The sequence below is a fragment of the Poeciliopsis prolifica genome, unplaced genomic scaffold (genome assembly GCF_027474105.1).
Source record: "Poeciliopsis prolifica strain line A6 unplaced genomic scaffold, Auburn_PproV2 SCAFFOLD117, whole genome shotgun sequence".
Classification (NCBI taxonomy): Eukaryota; Metazoa; Chordata; class Actinopteri; order Cyprinodontiformes; family Poeciliidae; genus Poeciliopsis; species Poeciliopsis prolifica.
The window spans coordinates 152,392-166,297 of record NW_026562492.1 but is presented as its reverse complement, the minus strand read 5'-3'; the positions used below and the strand labels follow the sequence as shown (position 1 = coordinate 166,297).

The following is a 13,906-nucleotide window of genomic DNA, read 5'->3' as shown; positions in this document are numbered from 1 at the left end:
TTTTGTAAAACCCCCTTGTTCACCAGAGCACAATAGGTATTCATTATTTGTGTGTTAAACAACAGTATCAGGTAATTACTCTTAATGTTAACGGCTTACATAATCCTATTAAAAGAAGCAAGGCTCTTACAAAGATGAAACAAGAATAGCAAGATATAATCTTTTGGCAATAAATATCTTTCTACTGCTGAGCATAAAAAACTGTGTAAAATGGGGTTTAAAAATGTGTATTTTTCTTCATATATATAAAAAGCAGCTCCAGAGAAATAGCGATTTTAATGTCTAATAGGCTGAATTTTCAGTTCTCCTCACAAATTGAAGACAAAGAAGGACAGTATATACTGGTCAAAGGATGCATAGACCATAAAGAAGTCAACTTACTGAATGTCTACAGACTACCCGGAAATAATAAACAACTCATTAGGAAGATTTTTGGCATGATTGCAACAGAAATATGAGGGATATTGACATGTGGGGGAGACTGGAATGTTCACCTAAACCCTATTCTGGACTCATCTGGCAAAACTACAAAGGTTCAGACAGAAGCAATATATATTAAAAAAATGCTTAAAGAATTAGTGTTGGTGGATGTATGGAGGAATTTACACCCTCGGGATAAAAAATACTCATTTTTCTCTTACGCTCATCACATGCATTAAAGATTAGATTATTTTTTATACAAAATGTTGATAAACACAGAATAATAAATTGTGACAGAGGTGAGAGATATATCGGATCATGCAGGGGTGTATATGATACTTCATCTGGATAATGATCGCAAAGAAACCGTGTGGAGGTTTAATAATAGTTTATTAAATGACACTAAATTTGAGAGCTTCGTCGAAAGAGAATTTAAAGACTACAGAGAATATTTCTCCCTGTATTTTATGGAACGCAGAAGAAACTGTTCTGAGAGGGAAGTTAATTATGTGGTCCTCCAATAAGAAAAAAGAAAAACATTTAAAAGATCTCACTATCAAATTAAAATCTTTAGAAATACAGCACATGGAAAATAACAATGACCACACCCTATTACAGATAGGAGAAACAAGACAAGCTCTAAACTGTTTATACGTAGACCAGATTGAGAAAAAAGCTACATTTATTCAACAGAATTACTATGAAAATGGACTCAAATCAAAAAAAATTCTCACCTGGAGATTTTCTTTTTTTGTTTTGGTTGAGTGTCACTCAACTACTTTCTGTCAAACTAGTTGTTAGAGGGAGGTCTAACTGTTCAATGTCTGTATGTGTTCTTGGAAAACTACTAAAATGATAAAAATAAAGTAAAAAAAAAAAAAGAGGACTCCGCCCGACTCCTGATGGTGTCCAAGTTCTAGTAGCAAAATATTATCAGTAGGTTTGCATGAAAGAATAATAAGGTATATGAAAGATTTATGATGGTATCTTTTTATTGGTTGCTTCTGTGTTTTATTTTGTGATGCAATTTTACTGAGACAAAAAAGTAGTTTTGTTTTGCATGTTTAATATCACTTTGATTTAAAAAAAAACCTGTGAAACTTTAAATGCCAGGAAAAACCTACATTATATGCTGTGCATTTTTCAGAGGTTTGTTGTGTGATTTCTTATCCACCTGTTGCCTTTACAAACACAAATAATGCAAAAGTCAAATACCTCGACATAAAAAAATTCATAAATAAACATGTCCTTTGCTACATATAATACAGATCATTTTTTTGGAATGGAAATGACAGGAATTCATAAACACAAGGAAGGCAGTGGAACAAGTTATACTTTGGCTTAAAAAAACATTACATGTTTACATTACCTCTGTGGTATTAAGATGAGTTTATTATGATGTTATATTCTTGCTTTGAACTAAACTGGGACCTTCTCTTGGATTTCCAAATAAACACAAATTATGCAGCTTGGTGATTGTGACCACCGAGGCATTGCAGTAATTTACTAACTGATTCCACTCCAATTGAGATGAAGCTGTTCATCTCCACTTGTTTCTCTTATGCAACACACTAAAAGCTTAACTAGCTGAAGGCCAGTGGCAGAAATTCCTCTGGAGTCCAGTGGGGCTTTTTCCCTTAAAGTGTACATTTTTAATACACAACCCACTTCAACAAATAATAAAAGGAAATGTTTCCTTTTAAAAGCAGCTGATCAATTCAGAATAAATGTTAAGAATGCTCGAGTCATTGGATAAGCTTCCTTTTGAGCTCAGTTCAAAAAACCTTTTTGAAATTTCTGAATATTAACTCTCGAGTCTCTGACAACCAGAACAGAGCAAAATACAAATAAAATCATTGATCTGTCATTCATTAAAAAAAGGCAAGCCACAACTTTTTTATGAAATAAAATTATTTAGGAATGGGAGACCAGGAGGTTTGTCTCACTTATTTCAATGTTCAGCCCAGTACGATGTGAGCTAGTGGAACCGGCTGCAGCCGGTTCCACTAGCTCACATTAAAGTGTAAATGTACACTTTAAGGGAAAAAGCTCCACTGGACATCAATCTTGATGTAAAACTAACAAAGACATGCACAGTTGAAGAGAACATCTGTTGTTAAGTCTTATAAAATCTTCTCAGTAGGGTTTATGTTTTGAACCGCCACTCCTGTGTCACGTCATCTAGAGCCTCTAACGTGTTTTCTTCCAGTGTTGTCCTGCATTTAGCTCCATCTATCTTCTCAAACACTCCAACTTATCATGGTTGTTGTTTTAAACGTGGACTCAAATGTCTAAACATAATTAAACTAGAGTAACAACGAATAATAAGAGACAAGAAATAAACTAGAATCACTAAGAAGGTCTGAACTAAAGTAAAAATAAAAAATACTGATCAAAGAAAGAGACCGAGGAACACAAAATACTAAGCAAAGCTAAAAACAACTCAGGATCCAAACATAACTTCTGGGTGCCTTTCAGAAAAGAGGCATTATGATGCCATCATCATGTTGTATAGAGGTTAGGGTGATTGGTGATGTGCAGCGTTATGTTTCCTGTCACAAATTGCATAAAAACAAAAACTTTAATTTTGGCAAAACACTTTCTGTGAGATCACATTTTAGACTACAAGAGCTGCCACTCAATAGATAAGGAACATATGGAAGGGCATATAATTTCCTTCCCTTTCACAAATATGCTTTGTGTTGGTCTGTCACATAAAATCTCAATAAAACCCTGAAAACTGCAACGAGACAAACTGGGGAAAAGTTCACCGGGTGTGAGAACTTACCCTATCATTGCTAGCATTTGTCAAGCTTCAGCTGGAGAGTGACATTTTCACATATTTTACATGTTGCAAAACTTTCATGATACTCTATTGATAATCTAACAATATAAATCTATTTTCATGCAATACTAAATCACGGGAAAACATTTTACACCCAGGAGAAGTTTTTTTTCTCCCACATGTCAAGTATCCACATCATTCTTTCAGTTGGATGACTCACTCAAACCACCTTTTCCTCCATGTTGCTATGGTAACATGCACATGTGTGATTACCTATACATCCAAGAGTCACTGTTGACTTCCAGTAGAGGAAGAGGGAGTGTAATCAGCATTCTGAGGAAAAGAGCTCTTTCCTGTAATTATCTCTAGGATTTCAGCCAAAGGTCTGATAAGACAGATCTGTGTGAGCCCATGTGTCTGTTAGAAAGAGCAGGATTTAAACCACTGAGTGGTGAGGGGCAAAGTGTGTGACCTCTTTCCCAAAAAGACCACCACCAGAGATGAAAACCTCAGTGTAAACAGAAACACCACTGTGCAGTTAGGAGAGGTGTATGTGACATATTTATTTTTTCTGATCAGCCATAAATGTGCAGTGAAAATGTGGAGGGTGAAACAGAAAGTCCCATGCCTCACTGATAGGGGGCAGTGCTGAGCCTCATAGTCACAGACAACAGGTGCTCTTCTTCTACTCACTGAAAAGACCGAAAACAATCCTCAGGGCCACCATACAAGAGAGATACACTGCTGGAGAAAACTATGATGGTTAGTAGTTCACAAACCAGCTGAACAAAATGTAAAATAACCGGATGAAAAAGTTCTTTCTCTCAGAAACCAACCGCCTGACATTTCAACTCACTTCAGTCCTTTTGATCTATTTGCAGATATGGAAATGAGAGGAAAAGCTCAAACAGTAGGTTGTCCTTTTAGTGGACTCCAGCTCCTCCATTTTTATCCCAAAAAGAAGGTGTTTCCAGCCTGAGCTACATGTTTTAGGGCAATTATCACATTTTACAGGCAGAAGTACTGATTGTATGAAACACACATCATAATCAGTCAATCCATTATTTTTCAAAGCAGATCAATTTAAAAGAACTTTGTCACATTAAAACAGCATGGCGATCAGTAAAGCATCAAAACCACACCTCTTGGTTATGTTGCAGACACCAGTCACAGTTCAGTCAGTGTGCTGCTCAATCTCTTATTTAGCTCACCTACCGGGAATCAGCCTTATTTAAGCTTGGGTGAAACTGCCGCAGTAGCTGTGCCTTTGTATTTCTGTGGTAAGAGCAACACTGACATGTTGTGTGTTGCTTTGCTAAATTCTTCAGTAGTTATGTGTTTGATTAACCTGTGGATGGTTGAATTAGCAGCAATGCTGCTAGTTTTAGACTTATTATGGATAATTGGATATGGTCAGGTTTCATGTCAGCTGGGGAGCGGTGGTCTGTACTGCTCACCCTGCTGCTGTCTCGGTCCATGTATGGCTGCAAGTCTAACCAGACACTTGAGCTTTGATTAAGACTTAAAGACTGAGAGCAGTGACATCAGCCAGAGGATAACAGAAGGGACCAAGTCCACTGACAGTGGAGCAAAGTCAGGGAAGGATATGACATATGAAATACAATATTATATATATATCTATATATAGATATATAGATATATCTATATAGATATATAGATATAATCTATATATAGATAGATAGATAGATAGATAGATAGATAGATAGATAGATAGATAGATAGATAGATAGATAGATAGATAGATAGATAGATAGATAGATAGATAGATAGATAGATAGATAGATAGATAGATAGATAGATAGATAGATAGATAGATAGATAGATAGATAGATAGATAGATAGATAGATAGATAGATAGATAGATAGATAGATAGATAGATAGATAGAGTCCCTCCAGCATGTCCTGGGTCTTCCCCGGGGCCTCCTCCCGGTGGAACGTGCCCGAAACACCTCACCAGGGAGGCGTCCAGGAGGCATCCTGACCAGATATCCGAGCCACCTCAACTGGCTCCTCTCGATGTGGAGGAGCAGCAGCTCTACTCTGAGTCCCTCCTGGATGACCTACGGAGGAAACCCATTTCGGCCGCCTGTATCCGCGATCTTGTTCTTTCAGTCATTACCCAAAGCTCATGACCATAGATGAGGGTAGGAACGTAGATCGACCGGTAAATCGAGAGCTTCGCTTTTTGACTCAGCTCTCTCTTCACCACGACGGACCGGTACAGCACCCGCTTCACAGCGGACGCTGCACCAATCCGCCTGTCGATCTCCCGCTCCCTTCTTCCCTCATTCGTGACCAAGATCCTGAGATTCTTGAACTCCTCCACTTGGGGCAGGACATCTCCCTCGACCCGGGGAAGGCACTCTACCCTTTTCCGACTTAACACCATGGCCTCGGACTTGGAGGCACTGATCCTCATCCCGGCCGCTTCACACTCGGCTGCGAACCGCTACAGCGAGAGCTGCAGATCACGTCCCGATGAAGCCAATAGGACCACATCATCTGCAAAAAGCAGAGATGCAATCCTAAGGCCACCAAAACGGATCCCCTCAACAGCTTGGCTGCGCCTAGAAATTCTGTCCATAAAAGAAATGAACAGAATCGGTGACAAAGGGCAGCCCTACAGGAGTCCAATCCTCACCAGAAATGAGCCCGGCTTCTTGCCTGTATCAAAGGGCCCGGTACCCCATACTCCTTGAGAACCCCCCACAGGGCACCCCGAGGGACACAGTCGAATGCCTTCTCCAAGTCCACAAAACACATGTGGACTGGTTGGGTGAATTCCCATGCACCCTCCAGGATCTTGCTGAGGGTGTAGAGCTGGTCCAGTGTTCCACCACCAGGACGAAAACCACACTGCTCTTCCAAAATCCGAGGTTCGACTATCCGACGGACCCTCCTCTCCAGGACCCCCGAATAGACCTTGCCAGGGAGGCTTAAGAGTGTGATCCATCTATAATTGGAGCACACCCTCCGATCTCCCTTTTTAAACAGGGGGACCACAACCCCAGTCTGCCAATCCAGGGGAACTGCCCCCGAAGACCATGCGATACTGTAGAGTCGAGCTGACCAACACAACCCAACAACATCCAGAGCCTTAAGAAACTCCGGGCGAATCCCATCCACCCCCGGGGCCCTTCCACCGAGGAGCTTTTTAACCTCGTCCCCAGAGACCTCGTCCCCAGAGATTGGGGAGCCCAACCCAGAGTCCCCAGGCTCAGCTTCTTCGATGGAAGGCATGTCGGTGGGATTGAGGAGGTCTTTGAAGTATTCCGCCCACCGGCCCACAACGTCCCGAGTCAAGGTCAGCAGCACACCACCCCCACTGTAAACAGTGTTGGTTCTACACCGCTTCCCCCTCCTGAGACGCCGGATGGTGGACCAGAATCGCCTCGAAGCCATGCAGAAGTCTTTCTCCATGGCCTCTCCGAACTCCTCCCATGCCCACGTTTTTGCCTCAGCAACCACCCGAGCCGCACGCCGCTTTGCCTGCTGGTACCCATCAGCTGCTTCCGGAGTCCCACAGGCCAAACAGGCCCGATAGGACTCCTTCTTCAGCCTGATGGTATCCCTCACCGAAAGTTTTCACCAACAGGTTCTAGGGATGCCACCACGACAGGCACTGACAACCTTGCGGCCACAGCTCCAGTTAGCCGCCTCAACAATGGAGGTACGGAACATGGCCCACTCAGACTCAATGTCCCCCACATCGCCCGGGATGTGTTCAAAGCTCTGCCGGAGATGGGATTCTGCCAGATGTTCCCAGCAGACCCTTACAACACGTTTGGTCCTGCCAGGTCTGACCGGCATCCTCCCCCACCACCGGAGCCAACTCACCACCAGGTAGTGGTCAGTGGACAACTCCGCACCTCTCTTCACCTGAGTGTCCAAGACATACGGCCGCAGATCTGATGAAACAATAACAAAATCGATCATCGAACTGTGGACTAGGGTGTCCTGGTGCCAAGTGCACATACGGACACCCTTATGCCTGAACATGGTGTTCGTTATGGACAATCCGTGACGAGCACAGAAGTTCAGCAACAGAACACGACTCAAGTTCAGATCAGAGGGAGCGTTCCTCCCAACCACGCCCCTCCAGGTCTCACTGTCATTGCCCACGTGAGCGTTGAAGTCCCCCAGCAGAACGAGGGAGTCCCCAGGAGGGGCACGCTCCAGTACCCCCTCTAAAGACTCCAAGAAGGGTGGGTAGGCTGAACTGTCGTTCGGCCTGTAAGCACAAACAACAGTCAGAACCCATCCCCCCACCTGTAGGCGGAGGGAGGCTACCGTCTCGTTCACCAGGGTTTACCCCAATGTACAAGCCCCGAGATGGGAGCAACAAGTATGCCCACTCCTGCCCGACGCCTCTCACTGTGAGCAACTCCAGAGTGGAAGTACATCCAGCCCCTCTCAAGGAGACTGGTTCCAGAACCAGAGCCATGCGTCGAGGCGAGACCGACTATTTGTAGCCGGAACCTCTCAACTTCACACAACAGCTCTGGCTCCTTCTCCACCAGAGAGGTGACATTCAACGTCCCAAGAGCCAGCTTCTGCAACCGAGGATCAGACCGCCAGGGCCCCCTCTCTCGGCCACCACCCATCACAAACTGCGCCCCACCCATTTGGCCCCTCTCATAGGTGATGGATCCATGGGAGGAGGGACCCATGTTTCCTCTTCAGGCTGGGCCCAACCGGGCTCCATGGGTAAAAACCCGGCCACCAGGCGCTCGCCAACGTGCCCCACCTCCATGCCTGGCAGGTCACCGGTGACCTGCGTCCGGGTGAGGAAACACATGATACAAAGTTGCCATTCATCATTAGGCTCTTCGGGCTGCACTTTGTCTGGTCCCTCACCTAAGACCTGTCTGCCTTGGGTGACCCTACCAGGGGCATGAAGCCCCAGACAGCATACGTCTTGGGATCATTGGGGCACTCAAACCCCTCCACCACGATAAGGTGGCAGCCCAAGGAGGAGTGCATGGAGGTTTCCATCCCAAATCCAGCACCCTGAGACTGTACACGAGCCGCAAGGAAGGAGGCAGAGGACTAGTGAGTGTGAGAACCACTGTCCAGGACGAAACAACTAAGATCCATAAATACATCAGGGACAAAGCCTCAACAGACAATGTGCTCAGTGAATGTCTCAGACAACAGGGAACGGAGGAAACCAATTATCATTCAGGGACAGAGCGACCCCGACTGAGCTACCGCAGAGACAATACCGACTGTATGCAAACAATGATAACTAAACTAAAGCAGAGAAATAAAGAAGAGAAGAAATAAGCCCTGAGTGTTTCCTGCTCTTATCAAATGAATCTTTAACACAAGTACAGGGAGACGTGAGTGGATCACAAAATCTCACATAAAGACAAATTACTATTACTGTCAACAAACTGCTGTTCGACATTTCTATGTGGTCTCCAAATTAAACATCAATGTTTCCCAGAAGCTATGTCAAACAGTTTGGTGAAAAAACTGGATTCAAATATTTGACTAAAGAACCTGATGAGTCCCTCCAATGACAGGGAGGAACAGTGAGCCCTGTGCTTACTCATAACCAAAGGCTTAAAATTAGTTCACGAAATAGATTCAGCTAGACAGCTGGAGACATACAAGCACATTCACACACCCACACACACTCTTCTTAAGGTACCATTTCTACTAAACTGATGTTCACACTGAAAACAGATTAAGCTCGTCCTTGTCTTTGTTCTTGTCCTTGTGTGCTCTGTGTAAAGTCACGAGCCTCTACAGCCAATGAAAAGGGAGGAGGAGGGGTCTGCGTCTTCTTAGGCCAGAAACATCCTGCTGGTTTAACTGACATGACTTTATTGCAGTCACACTGGTGCATTCACCAAACTGGTGCTCCTCTGGTACTGAGAACTAATTCTGAGCAACAAGCCATGGGGAGACCCGGTTAATGAGGGGGCGTCTGAGCTTGTCTGATTTAGCCTGATTTAGCATTCTGTCTGGAGGGAAAGAGAATGCCCTCCTCCTGTTTTCTGTGTGCAGATGATGTTGACATGATTGCTCTTAACTGACTGATGCATAATCAGCATAGCAGAGTATTTGACAACCACATTGAGTAATACAGACAGAAAAAAATACTGGAATTGTCTCAAGCTGGAGTTTTAAAAATCACTTACAGGCTGACAGGTAAACCTTCAGATTCAGATTTCAACCTGTGTTTCACATTAGACTGCAGCCTTATAAAGTGAACCACTAGAAGATGAGCTGCAAGAGCAAAATGAAGAATTCAAGAACATTTAAAAATTTGAAAATACTCACAATATTCCGCTAAAAGAGCATTTGCTTTTAGATCTTATTTAATAACTGCTTATTGAAAGTAAAGTAAGGAAAGAGACCTTTTCTCCATGGCTAACGAAAACATGGCAGTTTTTTATTGCAACTTACACTTCGACTCAATTTCTGACTGGAGATTTTAAGTCTGGGATGGCTTTCTGGAAAGAAATACCCCAGATTTGGTTTGGTGTGAAGCAAATTAACATAGTAAATAAACTCATGGTCACTGTCAAAGATGGTGGAAGATCTGTGATGCTGTGGAATTTTTCTCTTACAAAGATCTGATTAAAATTGTTAATTTGCAACATCATATAAAACAAAATGTACACAAACAAACATTTCCAAGTAAGGCTGACCAAACTGACAGTGAAAACCATCAATCCAACTTGAACTTCACACGCTGTGGTCCATGGGGTCAAGTAGGACTGTTATAAGGATTTTAGTAAATCTAGTAATCTATAAATAACTCTGACAAATAATCAAGTAATCGAACATAACAGATAACAGCAGTATTAACGCTGGCCCAAATTTTTTATCTGTGCCACCCTAACAATTACTTTTATATAGCTCAGAAAATCAACATGTAAAAAAAACATTTTTTAAATTTCATTCTCAACAAAAATTGCACAAAGACTCTGGTAAAAAGAGAAACATTCAGTTTTTAGTTTCTGTGTTCATCTTCAGTCAATTTAATTGACTCTCACTTTGCTTTGTTCACATGGATCGCTTTTGCATCCATGTGAAGAGATCTTTGTCACCTTCGACATACACAGAAACATCAGCCAGCTGCAGGATGTGTTCCGTCACTCATTTATTGTAACCGGGATGGTGGGAAAATTATTTTCTGGTTTGTCTGCAAAGCTACACTGAAGCTAAGCTCCAGCTACGGTGCTGGAGCGCTGCGTTCTGTCTGTCTGCATGTGCCTTAGCAGGCTGTGCCTCTGCTCCACCTGTATTCATACACCCACTGTTCTCCAAACCAGCTGTTCAGCAGACAGCGGCGCCAGTCCATTTAAGGATGCCCCGAAAAACATCAACAACCTGGACATGTCCGGGGAAAAGATGTCGCTTGGTCACTTGTATGTTATGCTATTAGCACTTAGCATTCATCAACAACTTATTGGCAGAAGTCAGTGTTGCAAAAAAAATAAAAAATCTGGCTGTAACACATGGTGCTAAATGGTAAAAACAATTTAGTGAAATTTCAAGGCAGATCATTTGCTTCAAGGGATTTTTATATTTAATGTACTCTAATCATTTGATGAACCATTACAGCTTAATAAAGTTCACTTCAGACTGGATACAAACCTTTCTGTGGGAAACCCATGTTCAAGACCATCAACAATCTTAGAAAATAGAACTGTTCCTGTCCCATGACATGAAATCAATATCAAACATAATTTACATGAAACTGATTACAGTAGTAATCTTACCTGTGGAAGAAAGATGAAGATGTCCAGCAGAAGGCCATGAAAAGAAAGCAGAGAGAACATTTGTTAGATATTCAGTGTAAAACATACTGTTATGACAAAGAAAAAAACACATTTCTAAGCTTTGCCTAATATTTGCCCTTATAGCTTATATGTATAAGGTTTAAGAAACATTTTTATTTAACATTAGAGATCCAGTTACAAATTTGTTGAGGATCCATGTTAACATGTTCTAAAATAACAAAAACCCTGTTGCAGCACAATCTGAAACATTTATTTAAAAATTCCAAACTTCAGTCAGATCAAATTCAAAGTTATTCACTATGAAAAAGCTGTTATAGCATGATCACCACCACCACAGTTTGGGTTAACTCAAGTTTTAATGAACCTTTCATCTATAACCCATGGTTCCCTGTTTCCCAGGGGTATAAATATGGTGTGACACAAGGACATATTTCTCTCATTAACTGGCAACTAGGCTGGATACGGACCTGAGGTCTTCTTTCCAGGAATTGCCTCAACCATGACATAATTGTCCAACACATAGGAATTGACATTAAGGCTGCCTGACAGGCTTTAATGAATACAATGGGGTTGAAAGATCCTGGAACCTGGATTTTCCAGTAACACAATGCAAGGAACCCCTCAACCAGCAAATTCTGGAACTCTTTATTTGCTGTTTCAGACTTCAGATTTAAATTTGATAGACATTTTGAAGTAGATTTAAATGCAGATGCAGCATGGAAGCCATCAACCATCATTGAGCTTTTGTACAATAATGAGCAAACGCTCTGATCAAGAGGTAATCAGTGCATACGGAAACTATTTGTTCTAAATGATTAAAGCCAGTTGGTTTTCCAGTGATCCCTCTATATGGTTCCACAAAAACATGGTGGTAACATTGATTACTGCCACAGTGTCTTCACGGGTCTGTCTAAAGAATCCATCCTCCTGCTGCAGCTGATCCAGAAAGCTGCTGGAGTTCTGAGAGAGAACATCACCCAGTTCTACAGTCATTCACTGAGAGAACAGACTTTAAGATACTGTTAGTTTATAAATCACTGAACGGTTTAGCACCACAATACATTACAGATCTGCTGTTGTTGTATTAACCTTCCAGACTCTCAGGTCTTGGAAGAGCAGCATTCAACATCTATGCACCACAAATCTGGAATAAACTTCCAGAAAACTGTAAAGTAGCCAAAACACTGAGCTCCTTTAAATCAAGGCTAAAAACCCAACTGTTCAGAGTTGCTTTTGAAACATAATCAATAAAACATTAATCAACATTGTGATGTGTAACAATAACTCTTGACAAAATGTAATGCTACTGTGTGTTCATGACTGTTTTTTTGTGTTGTTATGAAGTGAAGCACTTTGAAGGGGTTTGTTGTATAAATATGTTATACAAATAAACTTGACTGATTGATGTGTTTAGTGCATGTAATTGTTCTTTTATTTCAAAAATTTTTGTGAACATTTTCAGATTTGTTTCTTACATAAAATCAGAAAACCCGAGAGGAACAAGAGTACCAAACTGTATTTAGTGTAACAGTTATCAAATTCTAAACCACACAATAAGATCATGTATTGATTAGTTGGCAGCTGCTAGAATCTTTCAAAACCATGAAGAATATCAAACTAAAATCTGAAAACACAAGTTATACTTTTTCCATCTTTTTCATCTCTGCTGCCAACAGTCAGCTGTTTGAATGGAAGCTAATTGGCTCCTGTCTGCCACACAACTATCACCTCAGACAAAGAAAAACTCCTGTGTTGCTGCTGTTAACCTCAGAGGAGTGCATCAGCTCCTGGCTCACAGCAGTCTTCAGAGGATCCTTGGCAGAGAGGAGATTCCACTGAGCCAAGCCTGCCTTTATACACCCCAAACATTCAGGAACACACACACCACAACAAAGCGTTGCCTGCTGCACAAAACAGCTAATGCATTCAGGTTTTGCAGCGTGTGCAGCCCATGGACAGCACCACTACACTGACTGACCCAGAGATGAATGGTCAGAACCCAACCTAGATGTGGGAACTCTCCTCTCAACTGGTTTTGACAAAGATATCCATCTTCCCATCTATTGGTGCATTCAGGGTGAATTCACACCTACTGGGTCAACAAGGTTTACCGTCTGAGAAGAGTTCTGTCAGGTATTTGCTGCGTTCCCTACAGGGCTTACTCCAAACTGCAAACAGAATTTCTTGTGTGTTGGGGTTTTTTTTCTACAATGCTGTTCAAGAATGGCCACACACACCAGATCCATGGTCAGGGGTCTCAAAGTCCCGTCCTCGAGGGCCGATGTCCTGCAACCTTTAAATGTGCCTCTGCTGCACCACCTGAAGAGAATAATTAGGCCATTAAGGCTCTGGAGAACTGATCTACACAAGGAGGAGGTAATGAAGCCATTTCATTCCAGTCTTATGTGGCACATCTAAAAACTACAGGAGAGTGGCCCTTGAGGACTGGAGTTTGACACCTGTGATATAGACTCTCACTACTGGCTCTTCTGTCAACAGATTTTCCCAACCAAGCAGTGCATCTCTGTAGCTTCTCCAGAGTTACCATACATCTTGAGAAGAGCAAATATTCTTACCAGAGTCCAGTTTAGTCCTTGTGGCTAACAGCATTGTGCAACATTCAGTCTGAGCATCCACAAAAACCTCACCAGGTGTGTCTCATTAGGTTTATTTGTGTTTTGTTTTTTTTAATGATTCCATTGAACCACATTTCAAAGGCCTCACTTTCATTGATTCATTTTCAGAAGATTACTTTTGTTTCATTTTATTTCAATGACCTTTGTGGGTTTTTTGATGAGTACTGACAATTTTGTCCACATGCATACATCATCACAATTCATATTTGAAGAAAGTATCAAAGGTTTCTTGAATTTCTGTAAAAGAATATTTACTGAGAATCACTTTTAACCAGTGACAGTT

General features: G+C 41.9%; 1 protein-coding gene across 16 annotated transcripts in view; it reads right to left on the bottom strand.

Moving 5' to 3' along the window:
* LOC129354773 (pleckstrin homology domain-containing family A member 5-like) overlaps window positions 1-13,906 on the bottom strand; it is a 128,628-nt gene that overhangs the window by 83,679 nt on the left and 31,043 nt on the right. The window contains exon 4 of one of the 16 annotated variants that reach the window (XM_055024281.1): window positions 3,762-3,897. The exons of 13 other annotated variants lie outside the window; for them this stretch is intronic. In XM_055024281.1, coding sequence (XP_054880256.1) covers window positions 3,891-3,897 — 7 coding nt within the window. In that variant the 3' untranslated portion in view covers window positions 3,762-3,890. Of the gene's footprint in view, window positions 1-3,761; window positions 3,898-10,526; window positions 10,575-10,619; window positions 10,967-13,906 lie in introns of those variants that run through there. 2 more of the 16 variants (XR_008605196.1, XM_055024282.1) reach the window with 2 other exon arrangements.